Consider the following 20,790-nt stretch of genomic DNA (forward strand, 5'->3'; position numbering starts at 1 on the left):
ACCAGTGTGTGTGCAGCTCTGATACTAGACCATGGTGTGTGCAACTCTGATCATTAACCAGTGTGTGGGCAGCTCTGATCATTAACCACAGTGTGTGGGCAGCTCTGATACTAGACCACAGTGTGGGCAGCTCTGATACTAGACCGCAGTGGGAACATTTCTTCAACTGGGCCTCTGTGAGTGCAGCTATGATAGTAGTCCCTAGTGTGTGCAGCTCTGATACAAGATCCTGGTGTCATGCAAGGTCCTGGTGTGTGCAGCTCTGGTACAAGACCATGGTGTGTGCAACTCTGATCATTAACCACAGTGTGTGCAGCTCTGGTACAAGACCATGGTGTGTGGAACTCTGATCATTAACCACAGTGTGTGCAGCTCTGATACTAGACCATGGTGTGTGCAACTCTGATCATTAACCACAGTGTGTGCAGCTCTGATACTAGACCACAGTGTGGGCAGCTCTGATACTAGACCACAGTGTGTGCAACTCTGATCATTAACCACAGTGTGTGCAGCTCTGGTACAAGACCATGGTGTGTGCAACTCTGATCATTAACCAGTGTGTGCAGCTCTGATACAAGGTCCTGGTGTGTGCAGCTCTGGTACAAGACCATGGTGTGTGCAACTCTGGTCATTAACCACAGTGTGTGGGCAGCTCTGATACTAGACCATGGTGTGTGCAGCTCTGATACTAGACCATGGTGTGTGCAACTCTGATCATTAACCACAGTGTGTGTGCAGCTCTGATACTAGACCATGGTGTGTGCAACTCTGATCATTAACCACAGTGTGTGCAGCTCTGATACTAGACCATGGTGTGTGCAACTCTGATCATTAACCACAGTGTGTGCAGCTCTGATACTAGACCATGGTGTGTGCAACTCTGATCATTAACCACAGTGTGTGCAGCTCTGATACTAGACCATGGTGTGTGCAACTCTGATCATTAACCACAGTGTGTGCAGCTCTGATACTAGACCATGGTGTGTGCAACTCTGATCATTAACCACAGTGTGTGCAGCTCTGATACTAGACCATGGTGTGTGCAGCTCTGATACTAGACCGCAGTGTGTGTGCAGCTCTGATACTAGACCATGGTGTGTGCAGCTCTGATACTAGACCATGGTGTGTGCAACTCTGATCATTAACCACAGTGTGTGCAGCTCTGATACTAGACCATGGTGTGTGCAACTCTGATCATTAACCACAGTGTGTGCAGCTCTGATACTAGACCATGGTGTGTGCAACTCTGATCATTAACCACAGTGTGTGCAGCTCTGATACTAGACCATGGTGTGTGCAGCTCTGATACTAGACCGCAGTGTGTGTGCAGCTCTGATACTAGACCATGGTGTGTGCAGCTCTGATACTAGACCATGGTGTGTGCAACTCTGATCATTAACCACAGTGTGTGGGCAGCTCTGATACTAGACCGCAGTGTGTGTGCAGCTCTGATACTAGACCATGGTGTGTGCAACTCTGATCATTAACCACAGTGTGTGCAGCTCTGATACTAGACCATGGTGTGTGCAACTCTGATCATTAACCACAGTGTGTGGGCAGCTCTGATACTAGACCGCAGTGTGTGTGCAGCTCTGATACTAGACCATGGTGTGTGCAACTCTGATCATTAACCACAGTGTGTGCAGCTCTGATACTAGACCATGGTGTGTGCAACTCTGATCATTAACCACAGTGTGTGGGCAGCTCTGATACTAGACCGCAGTGTGTGTGCAGCTCTGATACTAGACCGCAGTGTGTGTGCAACTCTGATCATTAACCACAGTGTGTGGGCAGCTCTGATACTAGACCGCAGTGTGTGTGCAGCTCTGATACTAGACCATGGTGTGTGCAACTCTGATCATTAACCACAGTGTGTGGGCAGCTCTGATACAAGACCATGGTGTGTGCAACTCTGATCATTAACCACAGTGTGTGCAGCTCTGATACTAGACCATGGTGTGTGCAACTCTGATCATTAACCACAGTGTGTGGGCAGCTCTGATACAAGACCATGGTGTGTGCAACTCTGATCATTAACCACAGTGTGTGGGCAGCTCTGATACTAGACCATGGTGTGTGCAACTCTGATCATTAACCAGTGTGTGCAGCTCTGATACTAGACCGCAGTGTGTGTGCAGCTCTGATACTAGACCGCAGTGTGTGGGCAGCTCTGATACTAGACCACAGTGTGTGCATTTCTGATACAAGACCATGGTGTGTGCAACTCTGATCATTAACCACAGTGTGTGGGAAGCTCTGATACTAGACCACAGTGTGGGCAGCTCTGATACTAGACTGCAGTGTGAACATTTCTTCAACTGGGCCTCTGTGAGTGCAGCTATGATAGTAGTCCCTAGTGTGTGCAGCTCTGATACAAGATCCTGGTGTCATGCAAGGTCCTGGTGTGTGCAGCTCTGGTACAAGACCATGGTGTGTGCAACTCTGATCATTAACCACAGTGTGTGCAACTCTGATCATTAACCACAGTGTGTGCAGCTCTGATACTAGACCATGCTGTGTGCAACTCTGATCATTAACCACAGTGTGTGCAGCTCTGGTACAAGACCATGGTGTGTGCAACTCTGATCATTAACCACAGTGTGTGCAGCTCTGGTACAAGACCATGGTGTGTGCAACTCTGATCATTAACCAGTGTGTGCAGCTCTGATACTAGACCGCAGTGTGGGCAGCTCTGATACTAGACTGCAGTGTGAACATTTCTTCAACTGGGCCTCTGTGAGTGCAGCTATGATAGTAGTCCCTAGTGTGTGCAGCTCTGATACAAGATCCTGGTGTCATGCAAGGTCCTGGTGTGTGCAGCTCTGGTACACGACCATGGTGTGTGCAACTCTGATCATTAACCACAGTGTGTGCAGAGCTGATACTAGACTGCAGTGTGTGCAGCTCTGATAGTTGACCACAGTGTGTGCATTTCTTAAAAGAGGCTTCTGTGATTGCAGCTCAGATACTAGACCCCTTGGTGTGCAGCTCTGTTATAGGTGCCAGTATACACAGCTTGGATACTAGCTCCCAGTGTTTAGCTCCCACTATAGACCCCGATATAAAGCTTTCTCTGTTAAACTCCAATGTTCCACTTGTGTTCAAACCTTCCTATTCTAGTTTGTACTTAAGAGAGGAGACTCCCAATTGGTTGCACATTTACAAAGGCATGCCTGTTCCCTGTGCAGGTATATGCTGTGGCGACAAGTGTAAACGAAGTGTGTACACGGATACCTAAGATGACCGGAGAGGAGAAGGAGTTTGAGACCATCGAGAAAGGTGAGAGACCTTGAGACATGATGATGTGTATTTGCTGGTACAGAGTTGAATGTCACGTACTTTGGCGTGAGATGGGCATACAGATCCGCTTACTTTCTGTAACTCAGATAGTACAATTCTGTCTCATTTGTTTTGGTAACCTAATTCTCCAGGATAGTTTGCATGCGCCCAGCTGAGTGTTTGCTTTTGAGTCTCCAGTTAGTCATGCCTCTTGCAGCTGAGTGTTGTGCACAGATGTCCTTAACTTATGTATTGGAAGCGTCTGATCACCTTTTGCTAGAGTGTCTTTTTTAGAGATGTCTCCCTGTCAGACGTTTTGAGAATCAGGCAGCAAATAATGAGTTCCCCAGTTGTAGTGGTGGTAACCATCAGTTTCCCTGCCAGTCGATCTCTTAGTGTTGCTTCCCTTCCTCACAAATCCACCATCAGCCCTCGCCTGCCCGGGAACTTTCAGCATGTTTAATAATGCTCTTGTGACATGATGCCTGTGACTCTTTTGTGTTTTGGGACCCCCTTTCTGTGTAATGTTTTCACGGGGCTCCAGAGCACTTGCCGAATATTACTAGGAGCTTTGCTATCTCTCCCTCTGCTGAAGTTTTTGTAACCTGCTCTGTGTTTGTGTGGACTTCACGTTTTCTTGTGTGGGAGACCCATTTTGTAAATCTCCTGACAAGTACCTCTATGCGACTTTGGTATGCTACCCATCAACAGAGTACTAGACTGTGTTGGGTGACGGCAGTCCACCCAAAATGGCACTCCTTTAACATAGGTGACTGTGGTCCACATGTCCGGGCCATGGCACTACCGTTGGTGGAAGTTGATTGTAGTAGTGGGTCACAAACCTGCGCACTTGACCCGCAGTGCCTTCTGTCTCTTTGTGTAAAGCTATGAAGTCTGACACGACCCTGCCTCTTCTTGCCCCCTGACTGATTGCGTGTATGCAGGAGAGTGCTTAGCTACATGTGTGAACTTTATTGCAGTCCCCGCTGGTTATGTGTTGCCCTTAGGAGAGAAAGTACTTGTTCAGGAAGACATTGCTGCTGCCCTCCCTTCTCTCTGTATACCCCTCCTCAACTGGCATGAAACTCAAATGTATTGCTATAGATTTCTTTCTGAAGCCAAGTACATCTACCAGTCTTTAATTATAACTCTAGAGCAAGAAAACGGAAGGGCTTTCCTTCTACTGGATCTTGGCCACTCTATTTCCAGCAGCGGAGCCTGTGATTTAGCTAGGGCAACATCTGAACAATGAAATGACCCAAAGGCAGGGCCAAGACTGCACACCTTCAACAGAGAAGATGGACTCCCTTCTGTCCCCAGCATCCCATGCTTTGTGTTGAGAGGAAAGCATACACTTAAGTCACAGTGAAAGTCACCTGAGCTTGGTTGCCATGGCACACTGAAAGGAAAATGCATGTCTACAGCATGAATCTGTTCTAGATTCATATGCAGTGCATATTCTGCCATCCAGTTGTTGGAGCTGGAAAGTTTTACTTGTTTTACCCCTTCTTTTTTTTTTCTTCTCATTTTGGAGATGGGTGTGTCTGCTGCAACCAAATTCCTCAAGAGTAGGCTACATTCCACTTTTGTGGGACTAAGGCTTCAGATTATTTTTAGGTCACAACCTACTAGGTAATGGAGCTGTCTGGTTTGCTAAAGACATCTTGGAGCAGTTTTTAGAAAGTTAACCTCAGAATATATTCCGCCTGTTGATTACCGGCTTTGTGGTTTGTAACTCACATTTTCTGGCTTTCTGTTTCCTGGCTTTATTTGCTTTTGGTCCTCTAGGTTCAGTTTGTCCCTCCCGTTGCCTAAACCTTGTGTTATATGCATATGAGCTGTAGATTGTACACTTTTGCATAGATCACCATCTGGTGTTGGGCTCGGATGTTTGCATGTTGTTTTTGTCTTCGAAGAAGTCTTGTAGTCACAAGGTTGGGGACTCCTCCTTTGGTCGACAGTGCACATGGGCTTCGGCTCCGTCATTTGTTTTTTTCCGCCATCGGGTTCGGGTGTGACTTGCTGCGCTCCCGGTCGGTGTTGTTATCGAATCCACTTTCGGCGCGCAATCACAGTTAGCCGACAGTATTGTCACGATCGCGTTTCTTTTTTTTTTTTTGTTAAAGATATTTTTATTGGAAGTACAAGAAGGAAGAGAAAGGGAGGTAAGGGAAGGATAGAAACACAGTAAATGCGACAAGAGCCCTCGCAGGAGCTGACTCTACATGGCATATGAGTTTAATATTGCTGAAGATTGGACAACACGGCCACCCCAGCCAGGATGATTCTCAAAGTCCGCCAGCCAACAATGTTGCCCCCAGCGGGGAGTCCATAGAAAGGCATCTGTTCGCAGTGGCGCCAGGCAAAAGCCGCCCAAGCCTGGGACTCATCTGATCAGTCTAATTTGCGCCTCCTCGTTTCTCGGCCATAAGAAAACAATGCAGCGAGGTGAAACACAAAGACCCAACACCCACAGAGATAGGCAAAACAAAACACCCTCCCCCCAAACTCCTGCAACCCTCCAACACCCCCCCCCCTGGTGGTGGCAGCCAAGTAACAGGCACACATCCGACCAATCTCTCACACTTGGAACAAATGGAGTGCACGTAAAGTGGGCGGGCAGACCGCTGACGGTAAACCTTGAGAAAGGAAGCGGACTAGCGGACCCCATCTGAAGATGAAGTTTTTGAAATCTCCTCTGAAAACATCCGCCATACGTTCCATACTCAGAAGTTTCCACAACCTAGCATACCAGAGGGAAAGTGCAGGGGCCTCCTTCTTTGTCCAAGCCGCCGCCAAGGTCAGCTTGGCCGCACGCATGCAGAGCCAAAGGATTTGTTTATCCGCTTTAGTCTGATGCTCCAGGAGCGGATCACGGAGACCCAAGAGAACGAAGCCTATCGAGTCAGGAACCGGGTAACCCAACACATCCTTGATTTGGGACAGTATCTCCTCCCAGTAGGGGCGAATGACAGGGCAGTCCCACCAAATATGGCGAAAATCCCCCAAGAGACCACAACCTCGCCAACATCTATCCGACGTAGAGGGAAAGATCTTTTTCAACTGGGCTGGGTAAAGATACCAGTCCAACGTCGTTTTCATGTGGGCCTCCCTAAGGTCAATGGAATGATTAAATCTGTGCAGGTCACGCCAGAGGTGAGTCCACTCCTCGTCAGAGATATCCCGACCCAAGTGCTCTTCCCACAAACTCATGTATCTAGGGCGAGGCGAGATAGCTGTGGCCAGCAGAAGGTCATAGAGGAAGGAGATCACCCCTCTCATGGACGTGGTGCAGGTGATAAAGGATTCGAAATCTGTGGGAGGCCTTTTCGCTGCATCTCGCACCTCCGGCGACAATGCCCAGTGTAGCATTTGAGCATGTCGGTAACGCTCGGACGGTAACACCGCATAATCACGCATGCAATGTGGAAGGTAAGTGGCTCATAACCATGAAACAGGTGCGTGAGCGCGTAACACCCCCCCGCTCTCCACCCATCAAATGGGCCCTCCATGAGAGCCGGTGGAAAGGCCGGGTTAAAATGTATAGGGGTGAAGGGGGACGGGAAGGAAGTCCACCTCTCATCGCTAGAAACCGAGTCCCAGACCTTCAGGGTGGTACTCGTAGGCGTGCTAATATAGGCGTTCCGAGGGCGATCCCCCTTCGCCTTCCAGACCAGGTCCCATATCGACCTCCCCGCCACACTCCTATCCATATGCAGCCAGTGCTTCTCCGATTCCATCTGGATTCACTCGACCAGCACTCGGAGTTGCGCCGCCTTATAATAGAGATGCATATCTGGGAGGCCGACCCCACCTTTCTTCAAAGGCCGTCGCAGCGTGAGAAAGGAAAGTCTAGCGCGACCCCCTTGCCAAATGTAGTGTAGGATCATGGTCTTAACACGCCTAAAAAAGCCCCCATCTAAAGCATTGGGAAGCGCTTGAAACAGGTATAGGAGCTTAGGGAGCATCGTCATTTTGACAGCATGGACGCGGCCCAGCCAAGAAATGAACATGGGCTTCCACCGATTAAGCTCAGTCTGTATCTGGGCCAGCAAAGGTGGGAAGTTGGTTCGCATACAGAGTGGTGACGGACGAGGTCAGCCGGACCCGAGGTACTGTAAAGAGGAGCTGGCCCATGACAGGGGCATGAGCGGCCGGATACGGTCCACCTCAGCAGATGGTAGCGTGAGGTTAAGGATGTATGACTTGGTAGGGTTGACCCGAAAACCCGCCACAGCTTCAAACTGAGAGAGTACCTCCTGTACCCGCGGAAGGGAGTTTTCCGGGTCCGCTAGTGACAATAGAACGTCATCAGCAAAAAGGGAGATTTTATGTTGCTCTCCCGAGAAGGGGAGACCACTGATGTCCGGGTCCTCCCGCACCCTAAGGGCTAGGGGTTCAATGCTGAGCGCAAAAAGTAGCGGAGATAGGGGACAGCCCTGCCGCGTACCCCGGGAGTGTGCAAAGAAGGGTGAGACATGGCCATTAACCATGACCCTTGATCGAGGACTGTGGTAGTTGGCCCGAAGCATATCTATGAATTTTGGGGAAAAGCCAAATGCCGCCAGCGTACCAAAGAGAAAGTTCCAGTGTACCCGATCGAACGCTTTTTCAGCGTCAAGGCCCACCAAGACCGCCGGGATCTTGAAGCGATTGGCTTTCTCGATCAAGTGAATCAGCCTTCAGGTGTTGTCGTGGGTCTGGCGACCCTTTATAAATCCCGATTGATCGGGATGGATAAGGGCAGGCATAAGGTCCTGGAGCCGTGCCGCCAAGATGAAGGAGTATAATTTAGCATCCACATTCAGTAGAGCTATGGGCCGGTATGACTCGCACTTCGAGGGGTCCTTCCCGGCTTTGGGGATAATCGAAATCATCGCCTCTGCCATGGAGCCCGTAGTCTGGCCCGCCTCCCTCATGCCATTAAAAAGGGTCACGAGGAAGTCCCCCAGCTCAGAGGCAAAGGTCTGATAGAAGGGTGCCGTGAAGCCATCTGGGCCAGGCGCCTTAAGCGGTTTAAGGGACTTAATTGCGGCCAACACCTCCTCCCTAGTAAAGGGGGCCTCCAAAAGGTCATTCCACTCCTTGGAAACCTGCGGAAGCGGATGAGCCCTCAGGTACTCCTCTTGATCTTCCGGCACCAAGCTATCCGCCGAGTACAGGGCGGCATAGAATTTGCCAAAGAGCTCCGCCTTGGCCGCGTTTTGATGCTCCAAGGCGCCCGAGGGCGCCCGGATGCCACCCACATTTTCTCTCTCACGCTTATCGCGAAGCTGTCGAGCCAGATGTTTCCCCACTTTATTGCCTTGTGCGTAAGAAAGACGTCGTAAGCGCAGGAGGGTATACTCCGCCCGATTTATTATAGTGGGCCCTGAGTTTACCCCACACTGCTGCAAGCGGACGGAGCGTCCTTCGAGAAGGATTCTGCTTGTGTGCAGTTTCAAGTGTCGCCAGCTCCGCCTCCAGCGCCTCCCTTTCCTCACGCCTAAGTTTGTTCAGGGCGGAGTTCAGCGCAATGCACGTGCCCGGTGTCGTCGCCTTAAAGGCGTCCCATTGGGTGAAAACAGAGGTGTCCCCTTCTTTATTAAACTCAAAGAATTCACCAATGGCCGTCCTGAGTTTAGTGCACGACTCCTGATCTCGTGTAAGTGAGACAGGGAAGTACCATTTGCGGTGGGGGGACGTCCCCGGGGCCCAAGTCAGGCATACTGCCAAGAGGCTGTGATCTGATACAGAGAGCGCGAATATCCTACTTTCCCGCAGGTCCCCCTGTAATGACTGGTTCAGAAAGATGTGATCGAGACGCGAATACGTGTGGTGAACATGGGAGAAGAACGTGTAGACTCTAGTGTGAGGGTGGAGGGCGCACAAGCCATCAATGAGACCCAGACTGTCCATAGCATCCCGCAACTCGGGGTAGAAGAGGCCCGCCTCCGTCCTCTGTTGGTGCGAGCAATCCAGGCCTTTGTCCCACACCAAATTGAAGTCCCCCATCACTATCAAAGCACCCTCCCCAACATCCCCCACCTCCCGCATGAAAGCCTCAAGGAACCCATTTTGGCCCGTGTTCGGCGCATAGAGAACCACCCACGTGCTAAGCTTGCCCAGGAGCATCCCCTTCACCATCAGCCATCTACCCTCCTTGTCGCTACGCACCCCCATGGGTTGAAATTGCAGTGTAGAGCGGAACAGAAGTGCCACCCCCCGATGCTTAGTGGCGGCAGAAGACCTGTATATCAGTGGGTATTGCCTATTCTTAAACCTGGTTTCGTCCCTGCGGGCCAAATGAGTCTCCTGCAGTCCCACCACATCCAGATGATGATCTATAATGTATTTCCACACCTTCTGACGCTTTTGGGGGGAATTAAGGCCTTTCACATTCCAGGAACCTATCGTAACAGGCATCATTTAGACATTTCCCTCCCACACCCGCTCTACATAGTGCCCCCTGTAGTGCCATAAACAACCCGACCACACCCGCAATCACACAAGATCCACCGCTACCACCACTGAGCCCAATCCAAAACAACCCCCCCCAATCCAAAGGAGCCCCAAGACGTTAAGTAGAAAAAACAGTTCCAGAACCGGAAAGAGAACAAATATACCAAGAAAAGAAGCAGCCGGACATGACCATAAGGGTCGGGGGTAGAAGACCCGGGTAATGCCCCTGTCGAGTTCAGGGTCGGGGTAACCCTCCAATGGAGCATGGTCCCTTAATGTACCTGAGGTGGTAGAGCGCCTCTGGCCCAACGGGCCGCCGTTGGGGGAGCCTAGGCTGCCGAAGAGCTGTCTATCCGCCCCGAATCAGTCACCAAAGACACCGAGGCAAGGACCTCTCCTCTCTCACTTTGGCTCGCCGAGGGAGCCGGACCCTCCGCCACACCAAGGCGGCCCACTCTCTGCCATGCCGGGGAGCGGGAACGGCCTCGTCTTCTTGGGGAAGCGCTGGCGCCAGCCGACGCGGCCTCCTCTTCCATGCCCAGAAGTTCCCTGGCAGCCGCCAGGGATCGTATTTGCACCAGTCTGTTCTGCTATCTAAAGATGAGCCGAAAGGGGTGGCCCCAGGAGTAGGACACCCCGTGGTCCCGCAGGAAAGCTGTGACCGGGCGGAAGTCCCGCCGCTAATGCAATGTGGAGGCCGCCAAGTCCTGAAAGAGCTGGGGCTGTGTCCCCGAAACGGCAGGTTGTTGCTATCCCTGGCTTTTCGAAGGATCCTCTCTTTTAATTGAAAGTCGTGGACACAAACTAAAATGTCCGGCGGCGGCGAGCGCGCGCCACGTGGCAGCCCAACTCGATGCACTCTGTCCATGCGGATCTCCGAGAGGGCCGCCTCTGCTAGAACCTGCAGGAAAAGGGCCTCCACATACTCCCGCAAGCTTTCACCTTCTACTTCCCAGGGTACAGCTCGGATTCGAATGTTATTGCGGCGGGACCGATTTTCCAAATCTTTGCAGTGGGCCTGAAGGTCTAAGTTCTGCTCCCGGAGCCTGAGCATATCCTGCTGTAACTGGTGGACGTCACCAGTAAGGCCTAGATCGTGCTCCTCCAGGGTCGCTACCCGTTCTCCAATGCCATCCACATCTCGGCGGACCTCGCGCAGATCGGAGGCCAGCTGTGACTTCAGCTCCGTGATGTCGTCCTTAATGGACGCAAAAAGTTTGATCAGGAAGGCCTTTGTGACCGGGCCATCCCCGTCTTCCTTCGCAGGGGATTTGCTGGAGCTGGGGGACGATCCGGATGGACCCTTCCCAGGGCCGTCCTTCCCAGGCCTGTTCATGCAGTTCCTCGTCGTCATGATGAGGAGCCTTGGCTAGCCCCCGCGCATTCCGCGATCACTAGGAGCGCCCCGGGATATCAGGCCACGCTCCCTCGCACCCCCCGGGACCTCCGCTCCGCTGTCACCGGGAGGCCGGAGCTATCAGAGGATAGCAGTCGCCGTGCACACTCAATGTCCGCTGAGTCGCCCCCGGGCTATAAGGGGTAGGATCGGATCAGCACCTCCTCTCCTCTCGTCTCTCTGCGCTGTCCAGCAGCCGCCAGACAGGTCGGCGCCTCCTCGCCACCTCCGTCCAGACGATGTGAGCCAAGATGAGCCACAGGGGGGTAGATTAAGTTTGTGACGGCCCCAGTCAAGGGATCCTGCAGTGCGATCGCTCCTCTCCGCAAGTCGCTGTGGCCCAGGGTCCCCCGGGTAATGGCAGCCGATGCTCTCCGGGCGATGCAGTGTAGGCCGCACTAGCGCATGTGCGTCGCCGCCTCAACACCTCGGCTAAGTCCGCCGGTCTTGGTCGTAGCTCGTCTGGAAAAGGCTCAAAAGCATTCGGGGCACCTCAGTAACCCCAAGAAAGTCGATTCCGGAGCAAAGATCGCCCCAGGACAGCTATACAAGGCGATGAAGGGCTCGGGGCGCCGGAGGAGCTCGCAGGCACGTCCTACTCCGTCGCCATCTTGGCCACGCCCCCCGATCGCGTTTCTTTTGACGCGCACCATTGACTAAAGCTTTTGAAAAACTTTGACGCCTACGAACTTCGACGAGGGCCGTTAGGCCTACACGCACCGGTAAAGACGGACGTCAATGGAACAGACTCCCTTTAATAAATGTCCTCAGTGTAGTGCTAAATTCCCACACTCAGACCTCCATCCTGTTTGTAATCTGTGCCTCTCTCCAGAACACCGCGACGATGACTGTGAGGCTTGTTTATCCTTCAAGTCCAAGAAAACCATCCGGGATCGTCGAGCTCGACTCCACGAGATGTCGCTAGGCACAGGCTCCATTCGGGCATCTTCCATACAGGCCCCGAAAGCCTTCCGGAACCAAAACAGAAAGAACAGGTCTCAGACTCTGAAGTAGACGTCTCCGATGCCAAAGATGACATCACCCCGGCTCAAAGGGACGTGAGTACTGAGACCCCCGACTTACCCAAGCCCATAACAAAGGCTCCGGGGACACCTTCGCGCTCAGGTCTATTCCATACAAAAACTTTGAGTGCCCCGCCTTCTGGCCCGGCGCTGAAGACAAACAAAAGCCTTCCGGCTCGAGCTAGAATCCCCGTTCCCTAAAAGCCATCTTCAGCACTAAAGCAGCCGGAGAAGACCTCGGCACCGAAGCAGCCCGAAAAGCTCACCGCACCGAAGCAGCCGGAGAAGACCTCTGCACCCAAGCAGCCAGAAAAGCTCTCTGCACCGAAGCAGCCAGAAAAGCTCTCTGCACCGAAGCAGCCGGAGAAGATCTCAGCACCAAAGCAGCTGGATAAGTCCTCCGCGCCGAAGACCTCAGAGCCGAAAATATTAAAAGACAAGCTTCCTGTAACTAAGTCTCCTAAACAAACACCTCCGGAACCGAAACAACCCACACCTAAGGTCTCGGAGCCAGGGAAAGCTTCCATACCGTACACTGTCACTAAACAGCCAAAAACAGTTTCTAAGGAGAAATTTTCCACACGAAAGAAAACTGTTGATGCCGCAGAACTTTTTCTCCCCGATCCAAAGCAAACCACCATCTTAATGCATCCAAAGTCTGGTCAGATGGTTACCAAGCTGCCTACAAAGAAGAAACCAGAACATTTACCACTTGCACCAGTTCCTCTAAAGAAAATACATATGGCTACTAATACTTCACCACCACCTTCACCCCCTCCACCAATTAACCCTAATTTGCTAATTTCTCCACCACATTCTACACAACCACAGGATAGTGATGATGCACATGGGCAAGAAGATGGAGATATAGTGCCATTAGACACTGAGGATCCTGATGATCCGCCACAGGAACCAGACCCATGGCATGACTATAGTACAGATCCTGATCTAAATAATGATCCGTACTTCTATCCCTCAAAACCATCTCCGCCAGATGACAATGTGGGTATTGCCCAATTAATTAATAGGGCTGCAACATACCATAAAGTCAAACTACACTCAGACCCTGTAGAAGAGGACTTTCTTCTGGAAACTTTTGACCAGCCACAAAAATCTACTCATGTCTTGCCAATGCTTAAAGGGCTTCTTAGACACGCCCCTGAGGTGTTTAAAGACCCAGTTAGAGCTAGGGTGTGAGAAGGTGGCTCTATATATACTGAACCAAAGTAAGGTACAGTGTGTATAAAGTCCACAATCCCCAGAAGTATAACAGAGGTTAAAGTCAGATCTGACCTTACTCTCTAAAGTGTTATCTTGGTCGAGCAGTAAGGCAGTACCAGAGGACAGTATAAAGCATTTGTTGTACACACTCAGTCAGCAAAAGGTTTCACACACTCAAGAATTGAACTCTAGGCCAATTGTTTTTATATCCAAAGATATAGTAGTTTTATTTTTACAACCAACAGGTCTCAAAATATACTTTTCTCGACATGAGTACTCTCATGTAATTACTTTGCAAAGAAGCAATAAACTTTGTGAACACAATAGGTACAATGGTTGCAGTAGGCAAAACAATTCTAAACACAATTTAACATTGAGCTCAATGGGTTATTCTACACAAATGCAGGTGATTACTTTATAGATTACTTTTGTAACTCCAGGACTGGATCTTAGATTCAGTCCCGGGTTCTAAGCTGAAAACAGTTTAGTAAAAACGTTTTGGTTATTGCAATGATTTTTAAAGAATGAAATGGTATTTTAAAAGTTCACACAAACTTTTCAGTGAAAAACTAGCAATGTTATCCTATGGCAGGAAATTCAAGTCACAGGTACTTTTGTAATCCAGTACTGGGCTCCTAGGTCCAGCACTGGGGTCTCTACCTAAGACAGGTAAGTAATTACGTTTTAGTAGTTGGTACTATTTTTAAGGAATATTTGTAATTTTCAAAAGTAGACAGAAGACATTTCACAGAAAAACAGTCAATGGTTTCATATGGAAGAAATTTAGATTACTAGTAAACACGGTTATGATTACTTTTGCGGTTCCGAACACGGCTAAAAGGTACAGTACTGGCTACTCTCCTGCTCACAGTGGAGTACTTCGGAATTCGTTATTCGGCTGATTTTAGATGAATATTTTAAAATTTCAAAACTTCACACTTAGAAGATTTTTCGAGTCAAACCAGTCATTGAAAGGTAAGCCCGTCTACGCCCGTCCGCGCCTGGACCGCGCCCAGCGCCAGCCCCCCTGCCCCTCGCGCTGCCCAGCCTTCCCGCATTACCTACGATGCCGCCTCCCTCCTAGCCCTTAACCCCGGTCGCGCCCCCAACTGCGTCCAAGCCGCTCCTGGACGCACCCATGGACCTTTCTCCTGCTACTCCTGCAAATTCAGCGGCTCCGACAACATCTCCGTTACGACCACACCTCAGATTCCCGACCCCAACCACCTACAATGCATCCTTCTCAACACCCGATCGGTCCACAGGCACGCCATTGACCTATGGAATCTACTAGACACCATATCTCCGGACATCGCCTTCCTTACGGAAACATGGATGAACGCTTCCTCCGCACCCAGGGTTTTCACCAAGTGCCTCGCAGTGGTGGTAGCCCATTTGAGCAGACAGATTCATGTCTTCCCTTATCTGGACAACTGGCTAATAAAAGCAAAATTCCACAACAGCTGTGTTAAAAACACACACTCAGTACAATACAACTACTTCACAGTCTCGGACTCACAGTAAATCTGGGCAATCCCATCTCAAACCCTCCAGAATACAACAATATCTTGGAGCTACACTAAATGCTTCCACAGCCCTAGCATATCCCAACCAAGTCAGGATAATAGCTATACAAGCACCAGCTCAAAGATTTCAGCCACAACACTCAACTACCAGCATGAGTGTTCATGAAACTAATGGGGATGATGGCCTCTTGCATTTTTCTCGTTCTTCATGCAAGACTACAAATGCGTCCATTACAAAAGTGCCTAGAACATCAGTGGAACCAGGCTCAAGGTCAGCTAACATATCTGGTGTTGGTGGACGACCGCACCCATCACTCTCTGCAATGGTGAAACACACAGAACCTTTCCAAAGGGCGGTTGTTCCTCGAGTCAGTTCCACAGATAGTGCTAACAACAGATGCACCGCTCACCGGCTGGGGAGCTCATCTTCAAACCCATACCATTCAAGGTATCTGGAACCCCCAGCAAAAACTATTTCACATCAACTACTTGGAATTGTTAGCAATCTTCCGAGCGTTGAAATCCTTTCAACCTCACCTTCTGGGCAAAGCTGTCCTGATTCGTATAGACAACATGACAGCAATGTATTACATACAAAAGCAAGGGGGGACATGCTCCCTATAGCTATCACACCTAGCCCAAAGCATATGGAGATGAGCCATTCGGCAAAAAAATATACCTCCTGGCAGAACATCTACCAGGGGTACACAATCAAATAGCGGATCTGCTTAACTGTCCAGCACAACAGATCCATGAATGGGAACTTAATCATCAAGTTCTTCTTCTATTGTTTCGCATGTGGCAACACCCAGGAATAGATCTGTTTGCCAGATACGAAAACGCAAAATGCATAAGCTTCGTATCCAGGTATCCACACCCATTGTCTAAAGGCAATGCGCTATGGATGAATTGTTCAGACAAATTTGCTTACGCTTTTCCGCCTCTCCCACTCGTTCCGTTAGTGGTGAAGAAACTCTCAACACTCCCTCACAATGATCCTAGTTGCTCCAACATGGGCAAGACAACCAAGGTTCACAACTCTATTGGAACTATCAGTAGTACCACATCAAAAGCTACATGTCTCACCCAAACCTATTACTCAGAACCATGGAGAGATAAGGCACCCAGATCCCAATCAACTCAACCTTGCGATCTGACTCCTGAAATCTTAGAGTTTGGCTACCTTAATCTTCCACCAGACTGTATGAACATTATCAAAGATGCCAGACGCCCTACAACAAGGGCATGCTATGCGGCAAAATGGAAACAATTTGTCATTTATTGCACGCACAACAAAATCAACAAATTCAAAGCAGCAACTTGGGCTACACCACATACCTTCACAAAACACTATTGTGTAGATGTGTAGGCAAAACAACAAGCTAGTATAGGCCAGGCTGTACTAAAAACACTATTTCAAACTACTGCAATAGATACAGGTAGCCACCGCTAAAGAGGTAACTGCTGTATAGTCTATGCAAAGTGTACAATCTGCAGCTCATATGCCTCGAACGGAAAATGCTACTTACCAGTATGCATCTGTTCTTGGCATGTAGAGCTGCAGAGTTCTACATGCCCACCTGCCTCCCCTCATACCTCTATCTGTTCCAGTATTATCTTACTTAGATCCATCACCCATGGACATCTTTCTATTTCTCACTACTCCATCTAACCCTAGTGGAAAAAACAAACTAACGATGGAGGAAAAAACAAACTAACTATGGAGCCAAAGTAGGAGTCACCAGCCTTGTGACTACAAGACTTCTTCAAAGACAAAAACAACATGCAAACATCCAAGCCCGACACCAGATTGCGATCTATGCAAAAGTGAACAACTCTGCAGCTCTACATGCCAAGAACAGATGCATTCTGGTAAGTAGCATTTTCCTTTATCAAGAACTCTTCTCCCAACGCATGGTTGAGTCCGACTTGGTAGTACCATCTTACCAGATTAGGGTTAGGAGGCCCACGATGAACCATGCCACATTACAAGGGTAAAGCTTCCTTATTCAGAAATTCGGGATCTATGATTTAAGCCTAAAGTTATAAAATAAAGAATACACTTTATTGTTCTGTATCTATTGTGCTCTGTAGTCTTTGGGTTAATGGAAGTTTAAGCACGCCAACAAGCAAAGTTTGGCCAGGCTGTCTTATGTATGCTTTTTCAGTCTTCTGTAACATCCTCTGGCTAGCCACTACTTACGGTCGCACTATTTTATAGTCTTCTGAGAGCATGTGTATCTACAGCTACACATGCTACAAAGAGAATATGGTACTTCCCTGTAAGCATCTGTTCGTGGCATGTAGTACTGTAGATTCACATGCGACCACCCTCCTTTCCGGATGCTTCTACTTGTTGCAAATGCCTTTTTCTCTTTTTGCATGGTCATCGCCTTCTTTTTTTATGCTTCATCTTTATCCTATCCCGCCGTACAGAAAACAGTTTAACAATGAAGCTGTTGGCCATGCGCAGTATCAGTACTAGAAGGAGTCACTATACCTCGTGGCTTGAAAGACTTCTACGAAAAAAAAACAAGTTGTGCCCATCCAAGTCTAGAGGGTGGGAATATGCAGAGCATATGAAACTGCAGCACTTCGTGCCACAAACCGATGCTTACCGGGTAAGTAACATATTCCTTATTTAACGCCACCTATGTAAATTTCTTTTGTCTCTAGAAATCACGACCCATGTGCCTTAGGCCTGAGAGTAGAGATGGATCCTGAGAAGGGAATACAACAGCTTAGCTACGGGGCCTATTTCTTCGCATACAGTTAAGCTGAGCAAAATAGCAACCAAGAACAACAACATTTGAAAAAATTAATGGGGCAAGTAGTCCTTTGGAAGAATAGAGTATTCTAGCAGCTTAGGGCCGGGAAGCTTATTTTGTCAATCGAAGGGAGCATATGTGTACCAAATAGATGCATTTTAAAGTGGTCATTCACCTTCAGATGAGGGAGTTAATGGCATACCTTTGAAGCATAATCGTGCCTTCTGAGGATGGCCATCAATTATACTTATAATTCACAACATTTGCAACATCACTATCAAACGCTTTGCAATACTCAAATACAGACTTTTTGCATAATGCACATGTCAGTGTTTTAATTGCTCTTTTTTGCTTTTCCAGATGATCGGTACTTACCTGCAATGCAAGAGACCTTCTCTATCCAGCTAATCTCGCCAGTGAGCTGGGAGATGATACCTAACACAAGGTGAGAGCCCCTCCTTCCACTTGTTCCCTGTCCAGTTTTCATTGTAGATAGACCCCTCTCTACATCCTTTTGCTGGACTAGAATGTTCCTCACACTCAAGCTCCAAATGAGAGCTCCTTTCTCCATTTGCCAGTGCAGCGAAAACACAAACTCTAGCCCCTCTCCTCCTGCAACCGCCCGTATCTAGTCACCAGCTCCGACAGAAAAGACGGTGCTCTCCCTAACTCGAAGTTTGAGAGCCCCCTCTTTTCTAACAGCAGCAAGTGAAGGAACAAGAGCACAGCTGTTTCTTTTTTAGTGTTAGGAAAGCTCTCTCTCTCTCTCCCCTCCTCTGCCAACAGAGACACTAGTTGGCATCTTCTTGATCGATTCCAAGATCTTTTATTAATTTGTTAATACCATCTGAGGCCCTCGTTCACCACACACTGATGGAGATCTTCCTCGGTCCTCCATGTACCACGGCAATTTAATACCATTTAAATACTTCTTTCCACTCCTCAAAAAGTGGCACATTGCTTCCCCTTTCCTTCCAATCAACACAGTCACACTGTTCTTTCCACTCAACACTTTCAATCCATATGACGTAGTGACACCTCCTTTCCACTCCACACTCAGTGATGCCTTCTTCCAAGCAACACAAAGTGGCACCTTCCTTCCACTCGACACATGTCAGATTTTTCCATACTCTGCACAAGAGCCATATTTGATGTTTCAGCACGCTGTGAATCCTTCCCAAAGGAGGGGCTGGACATAGGGGAGGATACTCCCCTGTCCTTTGTCCAGTTTCGCACCAGAGTGGGAACCAAAGGTTCCTTAACTGGTTTAGACCGGAGTATGCAAGCTTCTTTAACTGGCTTAGACCCGAGTATGCACCAAATGTGCCCTTCAAAGCAGTCTGGTGGCGCTAGAAAAGCGCCCCCACCCCAGCCCAATACACTAATTCCTGTCTGGAAGGCGGTCACATCTCCCTGTAAGAGGAAACCTATTGTTCTGCCTTCTCCTGCTCGAGCTCAGGTCAGCAGCAGGAGGGCAGAACCGTGTGTCTGGTCGGCAGCAGCATTAGCTTGCTGGCATTCCAGGAAAGGCTGTTACCGGGCTTACAGGGGGGTCCCCAAAGGAGCGCCTCCCGCCCCAGTAAATGGGATTTATACTTCTAGAAACGATGTTTGGGTATGATTCCAACATGTTTGATACCAAACATGACCAGATGCAGTGCAGCCATCTTATAGTTAGACATCTCGTAATGACTGATGTCCACTGTGTATGTTAAAATGGTTGACTGTACTTTAAAAGCCTGGAGAATCGACTCCGGGTTTGTAGGGGTGTCCTGTTGATGCAGGGAACCCTCACATGTGTAACTAGGCAACCTGCCCTCTAGACTGAAGAGCCTGCCATAGGGGTGACTTACAGGTTTTAAGTGCAGTGACCTCAGTTATAAGGAAACCTATATCTGTTGTGAGGGGTGCACACACCATCTCACACAGACTGAAATTGCAGGCCTGTAGTCACATTTTAAGTGAACTCCCATAGGTGTCACAATACATGCTGCAGTTTATGGGAGATCCCTGGTGTACCTATGCCCTGGGTACCTTGTTACCATATACTAGGGACTTATACAAGTATCCAATTGTGGAGGTACCACAGTACTTACCAGAACACATTTAGTGGACAGAGCACAGATGCTGAGGTCCTGATTAGCAGTAACTCAGCAGGCTAAGTCAAAAACATTGTGAAACCAGGAAAAAGTGGAGGTAACCATGAAAGCAGATCCTTCTTTCCGACACTAATGCTTTCCTCCAGGAAGCAAAAACGAAACCAGGCAATGCACAGGACGTGCTGTGCAGTGCTTGCACACTACACTGCAGAGGTGTCATTTGACATAGCATCATCTTTCTGACATCAACAAGCTCCCAGCTTCTTTTTGCATCTGCTGTTACACCGATAATTAACTGACTCCAGTCGTAGCAGCACGTTTATCTTCTACCAGCATATCTCCAACACTGCCCTTCCATCCATGTGTATTCTTCCTTCAACGTTGAACTGCTTAATGCACCTCACCATGGTGCACAGGCAGCTTAGACCAGTGCTACAAGTCCCACTAGAATGTCACTGTGATGATCCATGCACAGAAATGCTAGTTCACTAGTAACACTGACTTTGAAATAAAAGGAATGTCAAAGAACTGTGCAATAAAACAGTCTCAGTTTTATGCCCTGGTCTCATCAGCTGCAGCTGTCATGATGAATCTTAAGAAGAACAGCAGTCTGATACCGGTACCTGGGAGTACACTTAACTCAAACAAGGTCCAGTGCCAAACTCTTGCAATATCCTCCTTCCCGTCACCTCCAGTAGACAGATGAATTTGCCCCACACAGGCTTATAACCCCTTGTGGGCGGCTCCTCCCTCCAGCAGGCTCTTTCGACTGATACCCCACTGCTGCTTCTCGCCAACACATTCCCTACTGATGTTCACATGGCAGGTTCAGAAGGTCCTAGTGTGGTATACATTCCACCTCACTGAACATTTGGTTACCTGCCTTGAACTAGTAAACTTGGTGACAAAGCATTCTTAAACTTATCAACACCACTTGATGAATCACACAAGATCTGACCCTCCCATGCCCCTCGACCTAGGCCACGGTAGTGATCTCTTCCCCACTTACCACATCCACGGAAGCAGGCACTCTTACTA

General features: G+C 49.1%; 1 protein-coding gene across 2 annotated transcripts in view; it reads left to right on the forward strand.

The window, feature by feature from the left end:
* CPSF1 (cleavage and polyadenylation specific factor 1) overlaps positions 1–20,790 on the forward strand; it is a 324,374-nt gene that overhangs the window by 197,617 nt on the left and 105,967 nt on the right. For both annotated transcript variants that reach the window (XM_086966520.1, XM_086966519.1), the window contains exons 28-29: positions 3,189–3,279; positions 18,014–18,098. In XM_086966520.1, the coding sequence (XP_086822646.1) occupies positions 3,189–3,279; positions 18,014–18,098 (176 nt within the window). The remainder of the gene's footprint in view (positions 1–3,188; positions 3,280–18,013; positions 18,099–20,790) is intronic.

Source organism: Lissotriton vulgaris, chromosome 4_1 (assembly GCF_964263255.1).
Source record: "Lissotriton vulgaris chromosome 4_1, aLisVul1.2, whole genome shotgun sequence".
In the NCBI taxonomy this organism is placed as follows: domain Eukaryota; kingdom Metazoa; phylum Chordata; class Amphibia; order Caudata; family Salamandridae; genus Lissotriton; species Lissotriton vulgaris.